Genomic DNA, 25669 nt, shown 5'->3' on the forward strand with positions numbered 1-25669 from the left:
TCAACCAATCCTACTGATATCCTCCTACTCTGTGCCAGGCCTTACAGTAGGCATCAAGTATAGAATATGAATGAAATAGACACAGACTGCCCAAAGCAGTCTACTGGGAAGAATGAGCAACACAGAGGTCCATGAGCAAATACAAATGTAATTATAAATTGGGAGGGGCTATAGGAATCTCTAAGGGAATACTGATACTGCCTTCACTTAGAGGAAGTCAGCAGGGATGGCTTGCCTGAGGATGTATCAGTTAAGCTGATACTTGGAGGCTGAGAAAGAGTCAGCCATGGGAAGGCTCCAGGCAACATTGCAGCTGAGGAGAAGCGTGTGCAGAAAGGCAACTGAGGCAGCAACGTGGATGACGCTAGCAGGGAGCTGGAGTTGATGGGGGAGGGGTTGGCAGGGGCTGGATTGTGCGGGACCTGGTGGGCCAAGTAAGGAGTTTGATTTTTGTTCTCGGTGCAATGGAAAACGCTCCAATATTTTAAGCCGGAAAGTGCTGATATGGTCTGTGGCATGGTTTAAAAGATCACAGACCATAGAATACTTGAACGATGGTTTTCAAAGATGCGCACAGAAATTACTTTTCCTAAATAATGCTTGTTATATTATTGTTGACAGTGAAGATACAGTTAAGAAACCGTGAACTACATTTTGCTACCTTATCCAATATTTTTGAGGGTGCTGATTTTTTTTTTGTTTGTTTGTTTTTGAAACAGGGTCTTGCTTTCTTGCCCAGGCTGGAATGCAGTGGCACACTCATGGCTTACTGCAGCCTTGACCTCCCAGGCTCAAGTGATTCTCCCACCTCAGCCTTCTGAGTATATGGGACTACAGACCCTCACAAGCATGCCTGGCTAACTTTTGTAGTTTTATTTTATTTTACTTTTAGAGATGGGTTTTTGCCCTGTTGCCCAGGCTGGTCTCGAACTCCTGAGCTCAAGTGATCCACCCACCTTGGCCTCCCAAAGTGCTGATTACAGGCATGCTGATTCTTTATGAGGACCTGGGAAAATCTTCCCTGGAGTCACCATACCTAGTCATCTGTATTTATCTTAACCACTGTTTTGTTTTTCATCTTATGGATCTGCTGAATTTTGTAATTGGTCTTGTTTCCGTTTCGCTTTGTCAGAGAGGCATCTTAAGCCACATTCTCACCCACTTCCAGCAAATGTGCAAGACTTCTTGGCTTGCATATCTGTGAATGGATTTTACCCCTGGCTTTATTATTTTCCTGCCCTTACTTTACCTTTCCCCCAAATTCAATTAGTAGTTTATTTTTTACTTTTATAATTTTGGGTTGGGGGGTTGTTAGCTACCAGAAATAACATGGCAAAAACAAATAGCTGGAGGAGAAAGCCAGAAATTGAACAAAACTCAACTACTGCAATAAATTTAAAGACCTATTCTTAAGTTCAAAAGATCATTTGGTAAGTAAAGAATAGAGAACAGTCACGTAACAGCAGATTTTATGAAAATACAAAAACAGCACCCAGCAATGTATGCACTTGGATATATATGATCTAATATATGTGCTTATATATGATCTAAAACAGATCATATATAAAAAACAGCATGAGGCAATAGAGATGGCCTCTAGCCTCCCACACTTCACTTAACATGTGGTATAGTGGTAAGTTTCTTTTCTATCTTCCCTCGCAGACAGTCCCTTGAGAGCAGAGACCACATCATACTCACATTTGTACCTACTATACTTACACTGTTTTTTCAGGCATCCAGTGTTAAATTTATGAATGAGTAAATATAGATTACAGAAGACAAAGCCTCCCATAATCTCAGACTGCATCAGCAAAAGTACAATGCCCTGAATGCAGGGAATATGCACACAATGTACCATATACTATTGTGCTGGGCCAAGTCTAGAGCTCCAAGCTTAGAGTAGATGCCCGCATATTTTTAAAGGGATACTGACAGACTGGAGCAGATCCAAAAGAGAGCAGTCAGCTGGATGAATGGATGAAAGTCATGTGGTTAGATGGAAAAAAATGTGAGACTACACCAAAAAAATTCTTGTAAGGGCTTTTGGCAAACATCTGAAGGACAGTCTTGTGGAAAAAAGCATAGATTTGTCCTGTCTGATTCCAAAATGGCAGAATCAGAGCTAGTGTATGGAAATTAAAAGGAAGAACATTCTTCAGTAGCTTGGGGCTCTCTGTGAGATAATACACTCTGTATATGCAGGTATATAATTAGCTCAACTACTGCGGTAGTTGAGTGGTTGGATTAGAAAATGTTTAATATTCCTTCTAAATTCAAGATGTTAAAACTTTATACCTGTAGTAGTTGCAACGAACAAATGGATTCCATGTGAACATATAACAAGCCAATCTAATTAATGTGCCACATAACAGTGGTTTACAGGTATTAACATGACTGGTAAGACTAAAGAGCTTTGTGTTAGTCATGAAAGTGTTTTTGGAGGCAATAGGTTTTAACTGAGCCTCATGGGTGGAAGAGAAGGGAATCACACAATTCCAGATCTGTGAAACAACTGAGAAAATGCAAGAATTCTGGTTTGGCTGGAGTGGGTGGGTGTAGTAATGGTCCCAGGACAGGACAGACCAGGTTGCTGTCATATGGGCTGGAGCTGATGGTTGCATCTCCAGGGAATGCCATAAAGGGAGAGCACATGCTCCTGGAGGCCCATAGATGGGAATTCACCAGACAGTCGGGAGGGCTGAGAGACAAAGTAAAGGAAATCTATTACCACCTGCAAGTGTTTGCGGCAGGATCTGGACTCCAGATGAGAGCCGTGGTCTGGAGCTAGGAAAGCTGATCTGGGCCAAGCTCTTTCACGGGGTCCTGGTCACAGCTGCCAGTGTTAGTATCACCAGCTTGTCTGCACTGGGCATGGGACATGGGATGCATGCAGATTGAGAAGGTTCATTGGCACAGAGTTGGGCACACACATCACAAATCAATTGGTGAAAATCCTCAAACGCTGGCCTCCAGAGCCCACAGGAAGGCTTTGACATCAACCCACAACCTTTGGGTTCATGTAATTTCGAAAGCAGCCTTCCAAATCAGCCCTGCATTTTTCCGCCTGCCACTTGTATCTCAAACATTTTCCCAGTTGGCAGAACTACCTTGGCTCCCTCTGAACAGACTGACGAGGAGGCTGGAATGTGTGTGAAGGAGTAGAAAGGGCAGCAGACAGTGAGCCATTCCTGGCTTCTGTAAAAGCACTCCTTAGCGTTCTGCCCTGTGTATACAAGATTCCATTGAGCGCTAATCTGGGATCATCTATCAAAATACTTGAAAATTCCAAATACCAAAAGTTTCGCTTAGAGGTCAAATTTCAGAGTTTTGACTGTATTTGGAGTGTTTTCATTGACAGTGAATGCTATGAGAAACTCAAGACATATGCAGCATTAGCCTTGAGGATGGACAGAATGCAGAGAATAAACAAACTACCCTGGGAAGAATTGGCAAAGAGGGTCAAGCTGAACTGCTTATTCATTTGAGGGTTGGGGGCTGGGGTGAGTCTCTAGTCCTCACCTATGGGTTACTCCTAAGAGGGCTTGTGGCTCCTATTGATTGATTAAGGGGTCTGGGCTCCATACTTCTTACTTGAAGACACCAGCTCTCAATCATCACGGGATTTTAGCCGCCCCATACCCATATTTCTATGTAGGCATTCCAGTATCGCCGGCAGTTACATAAGATTAGGATGATTTTCAGGCTCTTCTTCCAACATGCTCTCCCCTTTCCAACTTCCACAGTGCCCTTTTGGTGCCATGTTTTTCCTTCCCTGTCTCTCGTGTGTAATAGTGGAAAGAGTGAAAATAGCATCAGCTTGGAGATGCACAGAGGCTCTGCACTTGCTTGCTATGTGACTTCTGTGAATTTTAGCCTCTTTTCCATCCAATCAGATACCTCCAGTGATAGCTGTGGAGATTAACGTTAAAAAACATAAAATGTGAAGCCATGAAGGCTTCAGGCCTGGCACATAGTAGGTGCTCAATGCTATTCCCTTCTCTCCTCTTTCCTTTCCCTTCTCTTTTGCTGTCTTTGATTCCCAGTAACCATCTGTTTGTCTGACTGAAGATCACAATTGATGACCAGATTAGGAGGGAAGAAAAGTAGGTGAAAACTGAACACAAGTGCCATCTGTCTTCTTCATTTTTAAAGGAATTAGAGAGGAAGAGATATGGTGTCAGTCTTGGAAGATGCTTGTGATTTGGGCACTCTCTCCCTCTTTGATTCCACAGGACTTCATGCACTCACTGGGGAAGAGGACCAGCTCTCTCAGTTTCCTGTAGAGGACAAGCCAGAGAGAGAATTAGCTATTTCTTGATTCTAATACAAGAGACCTGTCCACCTCAGTGGTAATTCTTCTAACATGGGGACTAAATGATCACAAAAAAGAATTTATTTAAAAAGTATAAGTTTCATAGCAATGGCGATACATTAGCATAAAACAAGGTACTAATGACATGCTAATGAGAAAATAATGTTACATATTTGCTTTAAATATAGTACCCTAGAAATACAAAATGACAAAAACATGGTAAGCAGGTGCATGAATTTATAGATACTACTTGAACCATGAAATAAAACTTCAGGGGCCCTGTATATGCATACAGAAGACCAAATGTTGTTTAACCATCCAAAGAGGCTGACAATTACCAACTACCTGACATGGGAGGCAACTGTCCCATGCTGGGTCCCAGAGATCTTTCTTAACTTGTTTATTTACATAGTGGGACAATTACACAAGACGAGCTGCTTCTTAGAATCAGGCTAGCAACAATTCCCTCAGGGAAAGCTGTTAAGGCTTATGGGCCTCAGAGAGCCAGCGTAAGAAGAATCGAAGCCCTAATTTAAATCCTGTTAAACTTTTAATTCGGAAATAATTATTAGACTGTAAATTCCCAGCCAGGCTATGTTTCAGTTTGAGTCAGTCAAATGTAGAAGCAACTTGGTCATATACTTTTTTTTTTTTTTTATCAAAGAACATTATTCATTCAGCCCCAGGCTCAGAATTCGATAACATGTTTTCTGTGGACTTTTTCTCTTCACATCGAACAATGTTAAAGAAGAAAAACAGGGAAAAATCATAATGACATATATATATACTCAGATATGGCCAAACTGAATTACTAGCAGTTTGCTTAAACCATACACTCAGGTTCTGGATCTGCACACATGGGCACCTAGAGTCTCTTGCAAAGCCCTCCCCAGCCTCTGCCTGTCAGAATTCTCCCCATTTTCAAAAGCCTATCCAAATGTCTCTTTCTCTATCTGGCTTGCAATCATCGCCCCAGTCAAAAATAATATTGCTCACCTAGCATTGTGGTTTGCGTCCTGTTTGAGACATGTACATGGCCTCATGTTAGAAGCTTTTGTATAACTTCTCAATGGATCCTTAGCAGGTTGATGACAGTATCTTTGAAGTATCTTTGCAACTTCTGCAGTGATTCTTGTCTTAAATGATTCAGTGTCTTAAATGTGATAGGCACTTTCTAAGTATTTTACTTCTAGGTGATTAAAAATTGGGGAAGTAGAGAAATCAAAGAGGAACGGATGCTTAATACCTAACGCGTGTGTCCTTTGCCGCTCTGCGTCTTATCTGTAAGAGCCTCCAATTCCCATCACGTGAGGGTCAGGATCTGTGGTGTATTCGCTCCTGGTGTGAAAGCCCTTGAAGTTTATTTTTCACTGGAAAAGATTGTGAGTTGTTTCTTGACAATGAAGGGTGGTGGTTTACGCTCAGCTGTTGATCCTTGTTTGAAGTAGGTTTTTTTTTTTTTTTTTTAATTTAAGAGATTTACCAGTTCCATCTTTCACCTGGCTGCAGCTGCCCTGTAGAAAGCGAAGGAGCTTTCTCTAATTTTTGACAGCCTGAAAAGTTTCCTGAGCCCTGAACTTGTTTGTCTTCTACTGTTTTTGCCCTTCCCTCTCTCTTTTTCTTTTAACTCTTTTAGTGAGGGCTGCTTTTGGGTGCTTCGTCAGCTCTGAGGCACGTCAAATACGTGTATTTCGCTTTCAGCATTGTGTGAGGGACCCTGACGGCTGGAACTGCCTCTGCTCGGGGCTTAGGGCTGACTGCGAACGTTCCCATTTTCCTCTCTTCCTCTCATTGGTTCCCGAGGTCACGTGAGGGCCCCGGGGGTTGGAATTCTGAGTTGTGGCTTTGGCACTCCTTTTTCTTTTTAAAAATCGCTGGGTCTGTTGAGCTGTCCTGGGCTGGGTGCCTTGCTCTTTGACTGAGACTGGAGACAGACGGGAACAGCCACAGACAGACTGAGGTGACAATAGGAAATCTGCCGAGATGTTCAGTCAGGTGCCCAGGACCCCAGCCTCAGGCTGCTACTACCTAAATTCCATGACACCTGAGGGCCAGGAGATGTACTTGCGATTTGATCAGACTACAAGACGCTCTCCTTACAGGATGAGCCGGATTCTAGCACGCCATCAGCTAGTGACTAAAATTCAACAAGGTGAGTGGCCGGCAGTGGAAGGCTGTTGCTCATTCTGATTTCTGTTGGCTCTATTTCATGCTAACCCAGTTTTTTTGGTTTTGTTTTCACTTTATAACATATGGATTTCTATGCCACACTACCCGTAACTTTGAAAAATAACTTCAGGCTGCAGTTTTCTGCAAACAGGACAGTCCTTAGCTGCCACATAGCTCAACATAAAGTGCCCAAAAGACTTCACGGTGGGACAGTGAATCATAAATTCCAAAACTTACGTGTGTCTACAGAACAGATGAGGACTGTTACTCAGTGTGTATCTTAGGAGTTTTTCTGCAGTTTCCTCACACTCTGTCACATTTAGAATGTGTAGAGGGGCTGGGGACTAATGTCCACCCTGCCCGGAGTGTTTCGAACATCCTTAGTGAAGAGGAGGAAAGCAAGAACTCTCTTCTAAAGGCCATCAGGCTAAGCACTAGAATCGCATTCTCTTCCTGTTTGTATGTTTATGTCAGCAGTTGCCACAGACGTGTTAATATTGTTTTTCTGGTAAAGAATTAAGGTGTTTGTTGATCTCAAAACAAATCCCATAACCTGCACACAAAACTCCAGCTTCCTATTGCAAAGAGAAGAGAATATTGAGTATAGACTGCTTGATATTCTTTTTATTCTCAGCCCCCCAAAATACCAGTCTGGAAGTCTGGACATTACTAAAATTTACCAGTCTCAAAAAAAAAATTTTTTTTTAAACATGCTCCTTATAGGGTGTATCAGTAGAAAGCAGAAAGATGAACATTTCTAAGAAGCCCCTAACACACGTTTACAGTCAGTTAATGGTCACCCTCCTTCTAGACTACAAAAAGAAATTATTATATTGGTGCTAAATAAGTTAACCAGGAATTTTTAGAGCCATTATAAAAATACAGTTTCCACTTAAATAAATGAGTTTAAGATTATATTGAATATTAGAGAGGAAGTTGGGGTTTGTAATCATGAAAATCTTATTGTAATGTTTCCAAAAAGAACAATATGTATTCTAGTGGGCAGCATTTGATGAGATTGTTTCCTTGGAAATTAGGATTTGTTTGTAAAGGTTCAGGAACTAGTTATGTGTGAAGGATGCTGGTCCTTCCTACATGCTGGTCTGATTTCAGGAAGGATATTATGTCATTCCATAAACTCTGTGTGCAGGTCTTGATTGAATAGAAACAAAAGTAATTATTTCCCTGTGGCTTGATTTAAAAATACTTTGAGCTTAGAATAAAAACCAGCTCCACTTTGGTTTTAGAAATTTCTGATCATGGTGTTTTTCCAAATGCCATCATCTTTATGTACACCGAGGCTTAATGATGCTCTATCATCTACAAGATATAAATGTTCCTCAGCATGCATATCATATTAGAAATATTGCATAGAACTAGCTGAAATTGCTTTGCAAACCTCCTTAGATGTATTTACAATAATTGATTTTATTTAAATATTATTTATGTTCTTTTTGGAATGAGGGTTATTTTTCCATTCAAGATTTGAAGTTGTGAACACATGCACTGTCATTGAACGTGCCCTGTCACACAGACATACGGGCACCCTCAGTTTATGTTTCATTTTTGTCTAATAAGATAATTTGAGGATTTCGTCTTTTCTATACTGGACAATGGAGTGTTTGAAGTCAATGAATGCCTAACACTTAAAACTGACAGTAAAGATCACAGGGAAGCAACAAAGATTTCCAACAGTCTAGTGATTCAGAAATCATTATGTGTTAACATCATACAGCTCTTTAGTAAGACAATGAGAAAGCAATGCAAAACAATTTTATTGAGTTTACTGTATTAGAAGATTGGTTTACTGTAATAGCAGAGAATGTGGATTAAACAGTTACAGTGTACCAAAATCATTATAGTTAATTCTTTTTTATTATGCCCATTTTACAGATGAGAAAACAGACGCACACAGTTCAAGTATCTTATCCAAGGTCACCCAGTAAGAACTGAATAGGGCTCGACAGTCCATGCTCTGCAATACACTAGACTGTTTTTTAGTTTCTATAATGAGTGCTAAAGTACTGAACCTATGATTGAGTTTTGGATTATATAGTATACTAGAGACTTTTTAGACTTTTCTACTCAGGATACAGCAATACACTGTATTATAGGATCAGAATTGGTCACTCATTATGAAATTTCGTGTCAGATTATATTTCTCTAGTAGAAGCAAAGTGCTAAATGTTTTATTCTCTTTAAACAGTTACTATCCAATAACACAGGATGTCAAGTTATTTTACTAACAGCTTTGTTTTCTTTGTGTTTTTGAGACAGAGTCTTACTCTGTCACCCAGGCTGGAGTGCAGTGGTGCGATCATAGGTCACTGCGGCCTTGACCTCCTGGGCTCAAGCGATCCTTCTATCTCAGCCTCTTCAGTAGCTGAGACTTACAGGTGTGTGACACCATGCCTGGCTAATTTTTCAAATTTTTTTGGTAGAGACAGGGTCTCACTATATTGCACAGGCTGGTCTTGAACTCCTGGGCTCAAGTGATCCTCCCATCTCAGCCTCGCAAAGTGCAGGGATTACAGATGTGAGCCATTGTGCCCTGCCACTAACAGCTTTTAATCATTCCATTAATCACATGCAAGTAAATTAATGACAGCATTATTTTCTGTAGTTTACAGGTTAGTATCTTAAAGTGACAGCCACATCACTAAAATTGTTTGCGTTATTCTGCTTTAGATCTTTAAGATTTAGCATTATGTTAATTTTATTTAAGACGTCATTACTTATAATTTCTCATGGTTGTTGGGAACAGTGGAAACGAGTAAGTTGCTCCCCACTGACCTCATTATAGTGAGATAATCATTGAATGGCGTGCACATGATTCAACAGCAGATACACTCATGGAGAGGAGAAACAAGGAAGAGAAATAAAGGAATCTTTGATGATGCATAGAATCAGAATTCATTACCCAAACCCAGGATGAATCTCAACTTGCTCATCTTCGGCTACACATCAAAACATACATGCATCATTTCTCTAGCCTGTTTTTTAGTTCTGGGGTTGCAAATCCATTTCAAAAGAGAGGAGATGTTTAAAAGAGAGTGTTGTTTTGAAGAGTGAAAGTTTAGCGTAAGTCATACTGCCCATAATCCATACCCCACATTCTTGCTTGAATCAATAGGGAAATTGTTGTAGAGAGAGAGAATGGAAATAATAATGGTCCTTATTTGCCTCACTAACTGGTGCTTGAGAGTGGACACAAGAGAGGATGCTGGGGGTGGTGAAAGACCGTGTTAGGCCAAGGAAAAGGGGGACTGGATTTTTTTCTAATTTTTTTTGTTTTGGTAAAATACACAATACATTAATTTTGCCATCTTAACCATTTTTAAATGCATGGTTCAGTGGTATTAAATACGTTCATAATTCATAATGTCCAACCATCACCACCATCCATCTCCAGAACTCTTTTCGTCTTGCAGAACTGAAACTGCATACCCATTAAACAAGAATTCCTCATTCCTCCCTCCTCTCAGCCTTTGGCAACCACCATTCAACTTTCTGTCTCTATGAATTTGACTACTTTAAGTACCTCATATAAGTGAAATCACACAATGATCCACTTTGTGTGACTGGCTTATTTCACTTTGTACAATGTCTTTGAGGTTCATCTATGTTATAACACATGGCAGGATTGCCTTCCTTTTTAAGGCTGGATAATATTCCATTGTATATATATACTACATTTCACTTTCTGTTTTTTTGTTAGTAGACCTCTTAATGGGTGTGAGGTGGGAGAATTGTATTTCTATGTCATTATTTGATGGTTTTGATTTATTGGTTCTATGTCATTATTTGGTGGTTTTGATTTAGTGCAACATGACGGATGCACCATGTTTAAAGTCTACACACACACACACACACAAACACACATATTTGGAAAACCCAAATGTAAGCAGAAACATAAATGTGATTACTTGCTTTGTGAAAGAACTTATCACACTATTACACTTTTTATTTTATTTTAAATGCTTAGGAAACAGCATAATCCAGATTGCAGTCAAGTCCGCTGAAGGAGGATAAGGAGATAGGGACCCAGGCTCTGTATAGATGCTCCTTCACTCCTTTACAGCGTTGAGTTCCAGAGCTTTACTGGACCTTTGGTTTTCGATGAGAAAGTGAAGTGGATGGACTATGATTGCTCAAGTTTATTCTGTGTCTCATGTTCTGGAATTCTCTCTGTGGTTAAGTCAGCAACTCTTTGAACAGGATTGTAGAAAGCAGGGGAACATAAACCTAACATACTAGAACCTAAAAAGGCAACAGAGCGGCTTTATTATGTGGAATGTATCAGTGGCTTACAATTGTTCTACAATTTCTTAAGAAAATGGTAAAGCAGAAATTAGGTTTTTGTTCTACTTTCGCCACTAATTTATTGCGCGATCTGAGAGAAGTCACAGCTTCTCTAGACCTCTTTCCCTTCTTCCATTAAATAAAGGGTTTGGATTAAAGAGTCTCTGAAGTCCCCATCACCTCTACAATTCTAGGATTCTGCAATCGCAGGAGTTACCTTAAGATGAAGGAAATGCTTATTTACATTTTCCTTATTACATCATTCAGCATATACCTGGACATGCTTCCTTGAAACCTGTGTAATGCTTTCATTAATATCGATGTAACAGGAATGTTAGGAAGTTCAGTCTTGTGGACTATTTAAATGTCGGTATAACTATAATTATACAGAAACTTGTAAACACCCTTCTTTCTCCAACATCCAGGCCTGTAAAGTGGAGCTATCTTGATGCCTGACCTATAGCAAGGATTGCAGGGACTGAAGAAAGTCCATGTGTGTGCCTCTTACTTCACAATACAACCTCTTTCTTTTCTTGATAGAAAATGTGGAATGTGGAAAGTTTCACTACTGGGAAAGTAGTGAAAGTTAGACTCTCATTTGAGTTGCCATTCTATCTGAGGCTATTTTTAAGTAGATATAGCACCTGATTTGAACTCAACTAGAATGGGAGATACTGCCTTTTAAAAATTTCCCCAGGGAATGCCAGTGGGCATGAGTGATGTATTCCCCCTCGTTAACTATGTCAGAAGGCATCTTGGGAATTTGCCCAACCTAAGTGGTGAACATGGCCCATCCCCATGGCCCATACCCCCAGCAACTGGGTAATGTCAGCCTAAATTAAACAATCATTTGTTCTTTTGGAATTGCCCTTTCTCTATGTTTAGTACTTTCTTACCCGACTACTTTCAAACCTGGAGGATGAATGCACTGGCAGAAAGACAGATGGAACACAGGAAGCAGGCTGAGAATGCATCAGTCATGTATTGCTCAAGTTCTGTCTGTTTTTTTTTAAGAGTGTCAACTGTCATAAATTCACATTTCATGAATCAGAGCCTCTTTCTACTCAGTGCTGGTGTTTGGAGGGCCTGTACAGAAAGGATACTGTTTAACCAAAATTACAGGAAAATCTGCTAAGTGAATTAAATTAACTAACTTTGAATAACATTTTAAAGATTACTACATAGTAGAACTGTAAGAAGTCAAGAAATGAGTACTAGGAGAAAATTAACAAAAGGACAATATGCTTGTAAACATATAAAACTTGAGAGTTTAACTTGAACCAAGTTGTAGGTTCAATAGCTACACATCATTGCTTTGTAACTCACACATTGGCCAGGGTGGCCAATCCATTGGAGTTGCCTGGAGCAGCACATGACACAGTAGCATGGGGTGTACAGAGATGGATATTTGCCTTGTGCCTTCTTCTGTGCCAGTCTTCGAGGGGTTACTCTGTTGGCAGAATGTTGAAACTTCTCTTGCTCAGATGCAGGCAGTTGCCAAATTTGGATTCTGTAACTTTAGCTTAAGTGAATAAAGATTCATTTTTTTTAATGTCTTTCCCTCTCCCACCTTCCCCAATCATCAGTACATTAGTTCTTAGGAAATTTTGGATAATGGTCAACTCTTATAATGCAGAATTCCTCATTTCATTAGCAAATTAATCAAGGACACAGATAGAAACACAAGTTAGAAAAAACAGTCACTACTAGTGGTCTTAGCAGTATCAATTGATGACCCAAAACAAATTTAAAAAGAGAACAAATGATAAGTGAGTTTTGGCAAAACTCTTATATAAAGGGACATAAATAGATGGAGATTTAGTGGAGACATGTCATTAACAAGAATATACACTTTCTCTGTGTTTCATTAGCTATGACAACAGGGTAGTGAGGCAATCAAGAAGACTCAAGAAGATAAGAGAACCTGACCATGAATTGCACGCCAGATATTTGAATGAACGAAAGATCATATAAGAAATATTTGCTGTCTCCCTAGGAGCAACTGAAATATGATTTTGGTATGGGGAAAGATACTACATATTAATTTACATTCCACCTCATAACCTAGAGGATTTGACGTCATTTATAGAAGAATGTATAACTAAAGACTGAAAAAAGATGAATCTGATGAAAAGAGAAATGTTGGCCAATTAATGAGGTAAAACTAGGAAGATATATTACATGGAAATATAAAATGTAAGGCTTTGAATAATTACCAAAAATGGGCTGCAAATTTGGCTTGAGCTTCCCTGATCTCAGCAAAGAGGAAAACACAACCAAGGGAAGTTTTTCCCTATTCATAAGGTAAGAACTTACCAGCCAAGCTTTTCCTGGAACTTGCTCTTTGGGAGAATTTTCTCCCAAGAACTTGACCTATGAGAGGAATTTCTTATACAAATCTCATAAAGGTAACACTGCAAGCTATAGTGAATGGTGCCTTCAACCACTCCTACTGTGAATTCAGCAGTGAGTCTCGTTTCTTATAACATCCTGCAGTGAAAGTGGGGTCATCATAATAAATTGTAGTCCAGTAGAAATATTTGGGTGTGGGTGGGTGGGTAAAAACAAGAGGTCAGGTATGCAGTCTTCGGATTCTCTGTCTTAACCTGGAAATAGCATGGAGATTATCCATAGGCAGTTTCTATTAGTGCGCTTCGCAGAACACTAGGCCCATTAGACAGATATTCAAGGGAGAAAACATTTCTGTGGTTAAGTCATTTGGGAAACGCTACTTTCCCTTTCCCCTGGAAATTCAGACTTATGAAAGGCTCAGGAAAATCTTGCACAGAGTAGTTTAACTGTGTGTGTGTGTGTTTTTTTTTTTTTTTTTTTTGAGACGGAGTCTCGCTCTGTCACCCAGGCTGGAGTGCAGTGGCCGGATCTCAGCTCACTGCAAGCTCCGCCTCCCGGGTTTACGCCATTCTCCTGCCTCAGCCTCCCGAGTAGCTGGGACTACAGGCGCCAGCCACCTCGCCCGGCTAGCTTTTTGTATTTTTTAGTAGAGACGGGGTTTCACCGTGTTAGCCAGGATGGTCTCAAACTCCTGACCTCGTGATCCGCCCGTCTCGGCCTCCCAAAGTGCTGGGATTACAGGCTTGAGCCACCGCGCCCGGCCGACTGTGTTTAAACTGGTATATTTCATCTTGAAACCACTTTTCACAGGATACTGGGAAGTCACATATTGCAAAACCAGCTTTCCCTGGGGAACACATTTTGGAAATGCTGATCTAGGAGAGTACGTGGCCTATGCTTCCTTCAGATAATTTTCTCTGAATATACTTCTTCCATGATTTGGCAGTAGATACTTTGAAGTTGTGTTTTGGAGAGTAACATTGCAAGTATTCTATGTTTTCCAAAAAGGCCAGCCACAAATACTTTAAAAGTCAACTGAGTAAAGGCTAGATGACCATCTTTTTATGAAAATTAACAACCACATAAAGATTCTGTTTTGGGTAGGCAGAACAGAAAGCTGAGTCAGTATATGGGCAGAGTTAATAATTATAACATCAAGAATACAACCATTCCTCATATAACTCTACGAGATAGGTACTGTTGAGCCAGAAGGAAGAAATTACTGCCTTCTGGCTTTGTCTTACCGTGATATAGTTGAAGTCCTTGGTGAGGTCCAAATGGTTCTAACATTACTGTAGCTAATTCAGGATTTTCCATTACTGCTAGGAAGTGGAATCATGCCCCACAGGAAAGAAGCAAAAAACTCTTCAGAAGTCTCACATTGTCCTTGCCGTAGGTGACATGGGATATGGACTCACTGAAGCTCAGGCACTGATGAGTGGCTCCGAGAATTGCTGAATTCATGGTCCAAAAAATATCTTTGGTTGTATAAAAGCTCTCCTAGTATGACCAAAAGAAGTGAATGAAGTAAAATTATGTAGATAATTCTAATTAGTAAAATCTGCTTGCTTTAGTTATAGCGGCAACTTATCAATTTCCAGGAAGTCTACAAATATATTCTTAAGATGTTTTTCCTCCTGCTGGCAAAGAGATACACATTAGCATTCACATTATGAATGATGCTTCTGGAGAGAAATTGACACTATCCAAAAGCTCCAAGAGAATGCATAGGAAATTACTATACTGCCTAGCCCAAACCACCACACTGTGAATTCACACAAGACCATGGTGGTCATTCTGGACTGTACAGTCTAGGGCAGGACCGAGTACCCTGGAAATTTATATACTACTGTTTGAAAAGACATGAATTCTCTCTCTCTCTCTCTTTTTTTTTTTCCAGAAGGTTAAGTTCTATAATAATCTAAATGGAGAACTTGGAAAATAACTTCAAAATTACAGAAAATGCTAATGCTGTTAGCAAAAGAAAATCAATAGAAATAGATCTAGTGTCTGGCTAGACTGTCAAATGATTTTCCTCACACAGCATAGGAATCCTGAGAATTTTAAAGATCTGACAGAGCTGACTAAAATACAAATGATTTGTGTTGCTTTGCCTCCTAACAGTTGGATAAAACACAAGGGCGAAACAATGCAGAGAGATTGAAAAGGAACTTGGCACTCACCAAGTACCTAATTTACATGTCAGGATTTCGAGCTGAAGTAGGCATTCTCTTCCTGCATTCCAACTCTCCCCTTCCTGCTTAATTCTGAAAATCATACATATGGATGGCAGGAACCTTTGATTAGTATTCAATCTCTATGAGCGAACAGTAGCATTTCATATACATTTATATTCACCAAATGACACACTGGATTCAAAAAGTATGTATAGTCATAAAATCACATTTTCCTCTGAGAGTTATACTACCCTGAAATTATGTATAATATTTAAAATTACTATAAGAAATAAGAATGATTGACAAATCCTGCAGTAATGATATTCCAACCATTCTCACTCAAATAGACTGGAGTTCTTATTTGAGAAAATTAAAGAATCTTCTCCAGATGCTTTGAGGGACACAACACGTTTCCCACTACATGCATTTCTCAAAATAGAGCATGAAATCCATCGCAAGGCCCTTACTGTCTGGACTTCTGTAAACCCATGCATTATGTTTAACAGAGAATCTTAATCATCAAACTACCTCCATTTTTACCACTGGTCTCTTTCAGATAGGAAAGTCTACTGACCTCCTTCCCTGAAAGTTTGGATCCTCATATTAGCATTTCACTCCACCTGCTGTACTTTTAGGTGGAAGGTCTAAGGCAGACAAAGCTGCTTAAATATTTTTATCACTGACTTCCTAGAAGAAGGAGGAAAAAATCTTGGCAAGAAGAAGGGAAATCAGTCTTGCAGAATATCTTGAAGAGACCTACAAGGGAATTCCACTGACTGTGTTCATCATCTATTGGTCCCCATACTGAGTGGAATTTTTATGTGTTATCACTGGCCAGGGTGGCCAATCCATTGGAGATGCCTGGAGCAGTACATGACACAGTAGCACGGGGTGTACAGAGATGGGTATTTGCCTTGTGCCTTCTTCTGTGCCAGTCTTCCAGGAGTTACTCTGTTGGCAGAATGTAGAAACTTCTATTGTTCTTAGGAGCAAATAATTGAGACATGTTGGTTGAATTTCAAGACACCTTTTCTTCTCTTTTACAAATAGCCCTGTGATTACAAATAGCTTTGATTCTTGTGGAATCAAGAATGTCTCAGGGATGTTGTCCATCAATCCAAACGCCAAAGTTTCTATAACTCTAATTTAGAGGGCTTTGGAGTCGTGTACACTTGAATTTGAACTCTAGCTCTACATCATCCCCATAGAGTGACCTTGGACGAGTCACTTAATGCTTCTTAGCTTTTGTTCCCCTGTGGGTAAAATGGCATTAATAAGAGCAACTATCTCAGTTATTGCAAGGATTAAATGAGAGACTATAATCAAACACAGATCACAGTGTCTGGCACATACTAAGTGCTCAATTTAAGACAAAATGATTATTAAACATCCATGTACATATGACCCTTCAAACTGCTGAATCATCAGCTGAAGAGTAAATTATGTTTGAGTAAGCTACACACTCTGTATCATGTTTACTATGGCAGACATACATAATGCCACATGTTTTGTGTGTGTCCTCAAAAAGGTCTTCCAGAAAATTTGAAACAAAAAAGGTTTTTTTTCTTAAACCGTAATGAAAACCATTGCCTTTTCCAATTGTGGTTTCCTATGGATAGCAATCGCTCTCTCTCAGGTTGTCCTGAACTGGCCTGAAATGGTGGGTTTAGGCCAGTCTTCAGGTCCTACAGATAAATAGTAAAGCCCGTCGAACTTTACCTTGTAGCAGTGAAAGACAGTTCTTGGCAGGAAGTGTTCCTAGCTCTCGGAGTCACTTGGTGGTAAATGCTAAGCTGAGAGGGCAGGAGTGCTGGAGGAAAGGGGCTGTGCCTCACATTAAACTGAAGGGCTGGGAGGTTCTTGGTGGGGGTAAGGGAGTGGGAATGAAGTCTGAGGCAAGCATCATTAATTGCTAATAGATGGGACATTTGGGCTTAAAACTGTATTCCTTAGAACTCAAATATCTGTTTAACAGCCATCTTTTCAAAGCAATCTAGTATCTATTTTTGTTCCTCCAGTGATGGCAACAAGAGGCCACCAAACCCAGGTTGGGGTGATCTTAGATAAGTCACCTAAGTCTTCCAGATCTACGTTTTCTCTTCCATGTGAGGGGTGAACGGATCAATCTGTAACTGAGGTTCTGGAAAGCCAATTTGCAAAAAGGCTAGTGCTACATTCGTCACGGAAAACAACTTAAAAATTATGGCCGGGCGCGGTGGCTCAAGCCTGTAATCCCAGCACTTTGGGAGGCCGAGACGGGCGGATCACGAGGTCAGGAGATCGAGACCATCCTGGCGAACACGGTGAAACCCCGTCTCTACTAAAAATACAAAAAACTAGCCGGGCGAGGTGGCGGGCGCCTGTAGTCCCAGCTACTCGGGAGGCTGAGGCAGGAGAATGGCATGAACCCGGGAGGTGGAGCTTGCAGTGAGCTGAGAACCGGCCACTGCACTCCAGCCTGGGCGACAGAGCGAGACTCCGTCTCAAAAAAAAAAAAAAAAAAAAAAAAAAAAAAAATTATAAAACATGCTAATGCTTTGAATGACTGTCTTAGTTTGCTGGGGCTGCAGTAATAAAGTACCAGAGACTGGGTGACTTAATCCCAAAAATATGCTTCACAATTCTGGAGGTTGGAAGTTGAGAACAAGGTGCCGACAGGGTTGGTTCCTTTGGGGGCCTCTCTCCTGGCCTTGCTGACAGCTGCCTTCTTGCAATATTCGCCTGGTCTTCCTTCCGTGTGTGTCTGTGTCTTCATCTCCTCTTGTAAAGACACCAGTCATACTGGATTGGGACCCACCCATATGATCTAATTTTATCTTAATGACCTCTGTAAGGGCCCTATCTTCAAATATACTCACATTCTAAGGTATTGAAAGCAAGGACTTCAACACACAAATTATAGGGAAATGCAATTCATCCATTACATGAATCAAATATTTATTTCCCAATTTTATTTGTTACATCAAAAAAAAAAAAAAAAAAGGGAGACTGATGTTTATGATATGCCTCTGCTTACCAGCATTGTGCTGTGTTGCTTCCTTGTTTTTGTCTTATTCAACACTCGTAACAGCCTTCCCTTGAAGATCGATATTAGTATCTACCTGTTTTCAGCATAGGATACTGAGAAAACGTTCATCAAAAGCTGAAAGAAAATGAATGAAAGAATAAGAATATATCTTTAACAAAATCTGAACTCCTCTCTCAAATTCTTGTGATTTTTCTAAACTGAGGTTAACTTTGAGATCTTTGTTAATTTTGTAAACCTTTCCAGCTTTACATCTCTTTGTGGAGAGAAATAGAGAGAAAGTGCTGTACAATGCATGTAAATTTTCTAATGCCCACTTGACAAGTTCAAAACTAAGCTCTCGTACTATTAATTCAAACAAATTAGTCAAGAAACTTTAATTGCCCATTTCCTCTAAGGATTTCATTCCTTTTGATTGAGGAATATGCTTCATATCTGTTGAATTCTTCAACTATGAAAGACTGCCTACAAATCTGATCACTATCAATTTGTTTAAATTTATTCTTAGAGTTTAATGGACTAAAATCTTAACAGTTAAACATTGTGGATTCTTTTGCTTTATTTATTTTATGGAATATGTATACTCTTAAGTCCTCCTCTATTTAGAAATTCTTCCAGAAAGAATAGAAACATCCTTTAGTACACTTTTATACATCATAGGTTACATGTTAATCTTGAGCCTTGCAAAAACCTTGTTTTGTAGGATGAAATATTGGTTGTCTGCATATGGTGTCTTGGAAACCCTGAAAAGCGATTTGTCATATTAATTCCTTCACCAGTGTATTGCATAATACTTTGTGGAGCAATTCCACATGCATTGTCATTTTGAAGATGTGTCCAATGAAATGATAGTCTTGTATTAGGAATCTCTGTCCTCTGAAATCTCTCAGAGAACTGAAAAATGCATAGGCAAATTTTCCTACTTTGACATGTTTCTGATTTCATTTTCCTGAATCATTCCTTTGGAACCGAGTTTTGTTGTATGGAAAAACACATTTATCCAAGAGGGCACTATCAATAAGTGGAGACTGACTTGATACAATAAGGAAACTTGGCGGCATGCAGCTGCAATTGTAAAACATTAACTGGTAAAAGAGCGATTGTTTCAGAGTCCAATTTTTCCTCCTCCCCAACCCCCATTTAGAGTAAAATTACTTCCTCACCTCCCAATTGATAATTGCATTTCTGCCAAAGCCATTAGATTTCTGTTGGTTTCCCATGGTTTTCTTCTGTCACTTTTGCCTCCTTCTCTATCTTTGGTTACCTTAGCAGAGCTGGCCCTGGACACTGTAGCTTCCATTCTGTGAGGTTTATTGCTTTGTTCGATAATGCCAGGAATGACGTTGAGTTGAGACAAGTTCTTTTCAGATCATTAACTGTCAGTCACCTTTCCTTCAGGCTGCTTGAGTCTGTGCAGCTGTACCCAGAGGCCCAGGCAAGCCATGCCTCTGGCTATGGGAGAATATTTCCACTGAATTACCCGTGAAAAGACTCAGGGTTTGTCATGGACAGGCAGGTTGTCAGCAGTTTATTAACCTTTAAGATGTACTTAGATGAAATATTTGGGTCTGGATTGGTCATTTGACTTTTATATTTCTCACCACAATATTGGGCCCTTGAAATATTTACATTTTAAAAAGTAGTAACAATATACTTATGCAGGTTGAGTATCCCTAATCAGAAAATTCAAAGTCTGAAACACTTCAGAATCTGAAACTTCTTGAACACTGACATGACACTCAAAGGAAATGCCCATTGGATTATTTTGGATTTCGGATTTGGTGATTAAGGATGCTTAACCAGTATAATGCAAATATTCCAAAATTTTTAGAAATCTCAAATCTGAAACACTTCTGGTGCCAAGCATGTCAGATAAGGTCTACTAAACCTGTAGCTACTTTAGTTGAGGACCTACTATGATGTACCAAGAACTCTTTTCAGCACTACCTATATTATTATTTTATTTAATTTTCATAAAGACCTGAGAGTTAAGTTTACTCATCTGGAAAATAAACATAGTAAGAACTAACAGATGAGTAAACAAATTCTCCAGGAGTTCAATAAACTTTCCCAAAGTCACACAGTGCGTGGGAGGTGGAGCAGGGCTTTGTACTCAAGTCTGGACAATCTGGGAGCCCACGTTATTCTTAGCTGTGCAACCCTGTCTTCTTCATAATTATAGGTAGCAGTGTTTACTTGGAACCAAGAAGTGTTTTCTGTTTTTTTTTTTTTTTTCATCATTATAGACCTGTTTGGTTCTCCCTTCCTCACCAACCCCTCATGTTGGAGGACCTCAGTGTGCCACCAGCAGCAAAGCCGCGTGCTCATCCTATACTAACTACCCTCCCACTCCCCTCTTGAGGGCTGGCTGCTCTTTATCAAGAAATCTGCTTCCAAAGTAAATGTCCAAGGCATCAGGATTCCCAAGGGCAGGATCCAGCATGGTGCCTAACTTACCTGAGGTTCCTAAGTTCCTACCTAAGGAATAGGCATCACAGAAAGTATGGGGTCTTCTTCCCACAACCTCCTTTCTCTACTTCCAACCCTTCAAACTGCTGCCCTTCTTCCTAGAAAGTGCTGGGGTGGGATGCCCATTCTCCCCTAAGTTTTCCCAGGGCTCCCGGGGCCCACAGAGCTCAGAGGCTCTTGTGACTTCACAGTGGACTTTTCTGATACTAGGGAGTACAAGGAGTGAGGTGGGAATTGGGTGAGACCTGTGTTGTTCTCTAGACAGCGGATCTGGAACTCAGCCGTCCTCTAGTGCAAGAAAAGTGTGTATTAAAGGAGGGTCCACATTTTCAGAGAGAAGTCTTGGGTGGAGATTTTTTTCTTCCGGATTTTACAATTCTGTCCTCAGTCACATCTGAAGCCTGTAGACCAGAATAGTTGCAGCTGTACTCTGCACTTGTTGCTAGCTCACAGTAGCCAGTCAGAAAAAAGTATCAATGCTCTGCCAGCTTCTGGTGTTTGTGAAATTTTGCCAGAAGCAAAACAGGATCAAAAATAATAAACAGACCTCCTCCCTGGCTTCTTGACTGCTATTTACATAAAGAGATTGATGAACTGACTGTGCTTGTGGGAGTGTGCAGGGAAGGGAATTTTTAAGGAGAAAAGGTTAATTTTGGGGTCCTTGGTTGTGTGTGATTTGAGGTTTTCTTCACTAATTGGGTTTCCAGAGACAACCTTTATGATAGATAGTGTTGCTCCTCCATTATAAGCAGCCTAAACTATGGATAAGACAACCTGACATATGAATTACATGCAGCTGTAAAACTTCCACAGGGAAAGAAAATGAACCTTGAAAACAAAGGAGTAATATGAGCCTTAAGTGGAACACTTATGTTCCCAGTAGAGGGAGAGACCTAATTTGTATGGCAAGCTCGGGAAATCTGGGTACAGGAGGCCTGGGTTCTCGAGCACGATTGTCCTAACGTAATCGTCGATATTTTTATTAACCTCTCATGTCTCAGTTTTTGAATCTATGAAATGGGAATAATATTAGCTCCTGCTATTCTGTAATATAATTGAGGAAAAAGTAATCAATGTGAAATCAATTCAAATGGAAAGCATTGTGCACAGTTCTGGAGGGCCTGAGGGATACTGGCATCTGTTAGGGGTCACTAAGCTTGCCTGCATACAGGTGCCATATAAAGCCAGACCCAGCTCTTTGCTGTCCTCTGTTGCATCAAAATATAACCATATTTGCTTCTCTTCCTTGAATAATAATTCATATCACTCCTCAAGGATATGGGAATAATGTGCCACTCTGTGGTTTTTTGTTTTGTTTTGTTTGAGACTGAGTCTCGCTCTTTTGCCCAGGCTAGAGTGCAATGGCGTGATCTCAGGTCACTGCAACCTCTGCCTCCAAGGTTCAAGCAATTCTCCTGCCTCAGCCTCCCAAGTAGCTGGGATTACAGGCACCTGCCACCGTACCCAGCTAATTTTTGTATTTTTAGTAGAGACGGGTTTTCACCAGGTTGGGCAGGCTGGTCTCAAACTCCTGACCTCAGATGATCCACCCACCTCGGCCTCCCAAAGTGCTGGGATTACAGACGTGAGCCACTGTGTCCAGCCTTGTTTTGTTTTTATTCGGTTCACAAACGGGCAACATCTTCTTGACTAATTCTCAGCTTCACTTTAAATCTTCTTTTTATATATTTGATGCACTGTGAGCGAATGTATATAATTAATTAGGGTCATTTCAAACTCTAGTTTTCCCTCTCATTTTTCTTTCTTCTCGTTTTTCACCTTCATTCTGAGGTGTCAAGAATTATATTTTGTATTTTTACTCAGCTAATAAATTTTGTTTCACCTTTAATAATTTCCCATCAGCAGGAGGAGAATAAAACCTTTGAAAGTGAAAGATACTGTGTCATAGACTGAGGGACTCTGACAAGTCCAAGTGTCATAAGTCACAGCTTTCAAAGTTATGAATTTCCAAATGTCAAGTGGGCTTTCTGCCTAAGGCCATGATTTTGTGTGGCCGGCTATTCCTAGGCAGAAGAGCCTGGTGTGGGTGTCTAGCTGGAGGCTTCCAAGTACTTATTGTGGTCTCAGTGGGCTGTCTGACTCTGAAGAGACTTAAGGACCCTGATGTTACACAGCCCACATTGTCTGATGAGGGATGCCGGGTGCCATCCTACCTAGCACAGCATGAGCTGGAAAGTCTTAGAAAAGTAGGGTGAGAGTTGCCGGAAACACACACTTTATAAACATATTCCTTAATGTGTTTGAGTTTTGTTTGATAGTTTTGATATCAGCATTATTTTGTTTGCTTTATATATTTGAGTACGCTGATTATAGTAGATTTTAGGGGAAAGGGTAGTTACTAAGCTGATACTTATGTGACAGTCTTCAAAAATTGGTAAAAACCCTACCCATTTGGTCATGATTTGGAAAGTCGGGGTATCCTGACTTTTTTTTATCTCCTGAGTGGAGTTTGAGGGGAATGTGAATGAGGAGAGAAGGCACTTATGTGGCAGAGGAGTACACAGCTCATAGAATGGCTTGTCAAAATTTTTGGCTCCAACAAAAACTTAGGCTCTCCATTGACTTCTTTCTTACGCAAGAGGGTGAGACTAACTTCTCATGCCTCCAAACTTCCCGCAGCCTTTGGTTTAGCAGAACACATTTCTCGTTTATAGCTGGCTCTGCTCAGTGAACAACTACTTAAATAAATTACCATGTTTTGTGATTGATGCTAATAGTTTGACGTGGAGTTATTAAGACTTCAGATCCTTGATTTATTAGAGAAAGAATCTTTCAGACATTTCTTTTGTTGGGCTCTGAGAAGCTGTACGTTTTCTGAAACTTGTAGTCATAGAGGCCATGTTCATTGCTCCAAAGCATGGCTTTGACGTTAGCTGGACCTAGGTTCAAATCTTAGTTCCACACTGATGTGCTGTGTGACCTTGAGTAAGTTCCATGAACTCTATAAGCCTATTTCCTCATCTAACATGGGAATAATAATAATAATAACAACATCTTCTGCCTACAGTTGACTTAAGAATAAGTGTTCTCACGCCTGCAAAGTGCTGATCACAGAGCCCGGCTCTTACTCAGGGCTCAATGTGTGTTACTCTAAAGGGAAAACAAAAAAAGGACATTAACAGTCAGCCACACAGCCAGTTCTGCTATGGATGAACTACTTATGGGGAAGATGAAAATACCCAAGCTTAGATAAATACATAAAGTGGAAGCTAAAGAACAGCCACAATCCTACTGGATCTGAAATGAGTGTTTAAAGTATCCTCAGAGGAAGAAAAGGTAGCTCAGAGGAAGACAAGGGTAGCTCAGAAACTGTGCGATTTTAGCAGGGAGTTTTCTGATCCAGTGTATTTACCTATGAAAGCAGATACCTATCGAACTCTTGGTAGGATACATAATATGTTTTGTCCTTAAACAAATGAGACCAACCCCCAGAAGTCCAGTGTATGAACTTCGTCTCTAGCATGAAGTTGACAGAATTGTCTACTCTTAATATTTCAAGTCCGACTTCCCAAAACGAAGCATAGAATCTTTCAGACATTTGCCTTAGCAGTACAGCTAACAGGGAACTAATAATATGCGGTCCCAACTCCTCTCACAAGATGTGGTAAGAAGCCCAGAAGAAGCCTGGGACAGCACCCTTCACCCCACCCTCTAGTTTGCAGCCTGCTCCACAGCTGAGAAGGAAAGAGACGGCCCAGCAGCAGAGACAATATATCTTCCATGGCCAGAATCTCCTCGGCTTCTTGTCAAAGACAGCCTTTTAAGTCTTTGATCTAACTACGTTTTGCCAAACTCAAAACATTGGATCTTGAATTTGTTGTAACCCCACTGGCTTACAGAAATTGAAGTGCATTTATTGTGTTTCTATTTCTGTACAGGGGAACCTGGTCATTCATTCACTCAATCGCTCACTCACAAGATTGTTCGTAAAATAGCTATTCTGTGTCAGGTGCTCTCAGGTCCTTGGGATATAACAACGCATTCAAATACAATCACAGCAGAGTTTGATGGGTGAACCTTAAACAGGCTCCGAGGAATGTCATGGGTGTGGGGATGGATGGATGTCTGTGTAGGAAGAGTGGAGGCACAGTGGAAGGGTTTCAGTTCTCACGATAGCTGTTGGGTTGTTGTTGGTGGTGGTTTAGGGTTTATTGTTCCATTACTTCAGCTTCTATCCCTTTGTCAGAGAGTGTCCATGCCTGTCATTACTGGTGGGGTGAGCGAGGATTTCTTGTTAGCTGTCTGGGTAATCATGAGGTTATGACTTCATCAGTTTTTGCCCTTTTATGTGTCTTCCTTTGAATTTGAGTAGGTGGGTTCCAGTCTGGGAACATGGAAGCCTCTCCCTTCTGTGAAAGTGTACTGTCCTTGAAAAACCAGGACCCACCCTCTACAGAGACTTTAGCTGTCTGCTGACACTGCTGCACTCGAGTTTGTGTTCCACCTGGAAGGATTACGATAAGAGAGTGGTCAATTTCTCATGAATTCAACTTTAGTAATGTAGCAGTAACTTATCACAAGTATTTAAGAGAGACTACATTTCAGAAACAGGGACCGCTTTTTCTGCATCAGCTCTTCTATTGGAGAACCTAGCCTAGTCAATATCTCAACAAATATTTGTTCAAAGCCAATTGTGTGCAAGATCTTTTCTGGGATTGCGTGTGATGCAAAAATTATATAAAACATGATCACTGCCTTCAAGGAGATTATAAGTAAGTGTGATAAGACATATAAACTGTCATAAATGTTGACAAATCAAGGGAACATACGGCTTAAGTGACTAACAGGCTATCAAAACAGGCACTCAGAAGTATGTGTAGGCAACAGAGTGGTAAGGTAAAG

At 40.4% G+C, this 25669-nt stretch overlaps 1 protein-coding gene and 1 long non-coding RNA gene across 4 annotated transcripts in view; one reads left to right on the forward strand and one right to left on the reverse strand.

Moving 5' to 3' along the window:
- STARD13 (StAR related lipid transfer domain containing 13) overlaps nt 1-25669 on the forward strand; it is a 346341-nt gene that overhangs the window by 147396 nt on the left and 173276 nt on the right. The window contains exon 1 of one of the 3 annotated variants that reach the window (XM_030922314.1): nt 6168-6464. The exons of the other annotated variants lie outside the window; for them this stretch is intronic. Within the exon in view, the coding sequence (XP_030778174.1) occupies nt 6296-6464 (169 nt within the window). The 5' untranslated portion in view covers nt 6168-6295. Of the gene's footprint in view, nt 1-6167; nt 6465-25669 lie in introns of those variants that run through there. 3 annotated transcript variants of the gene reach the window in all.
- LOC104675062 lies at nt 10436-14521 on the reverse strand. The gene is made up of 3 exons (XR_749722.2): nt 14380-14521; nt 12110-12305; nt 10436-10741 (listed from the first exon to the last, which is right to left on the reverse strand). It is a non-coding gene; the product is annotated as an uncharacterized LOC104675062 (long non-coding RNA).

This window comes from Rhinopithecus roxellana, chromosome 18, assembly GCF_007565055.1.
Source record: "Rhinopithecus roxellana isolate Shanxi Qingling chromosome 18, ASM756505v1, whole genome shotgun sequence".
Classification (NCBI taxonomy): Eukaryota; Metazoa; Chordata; class Mammalia; order Primates; family Cercopithecidae; genus Rhinopithecus; species Rhinopithecus roxellana.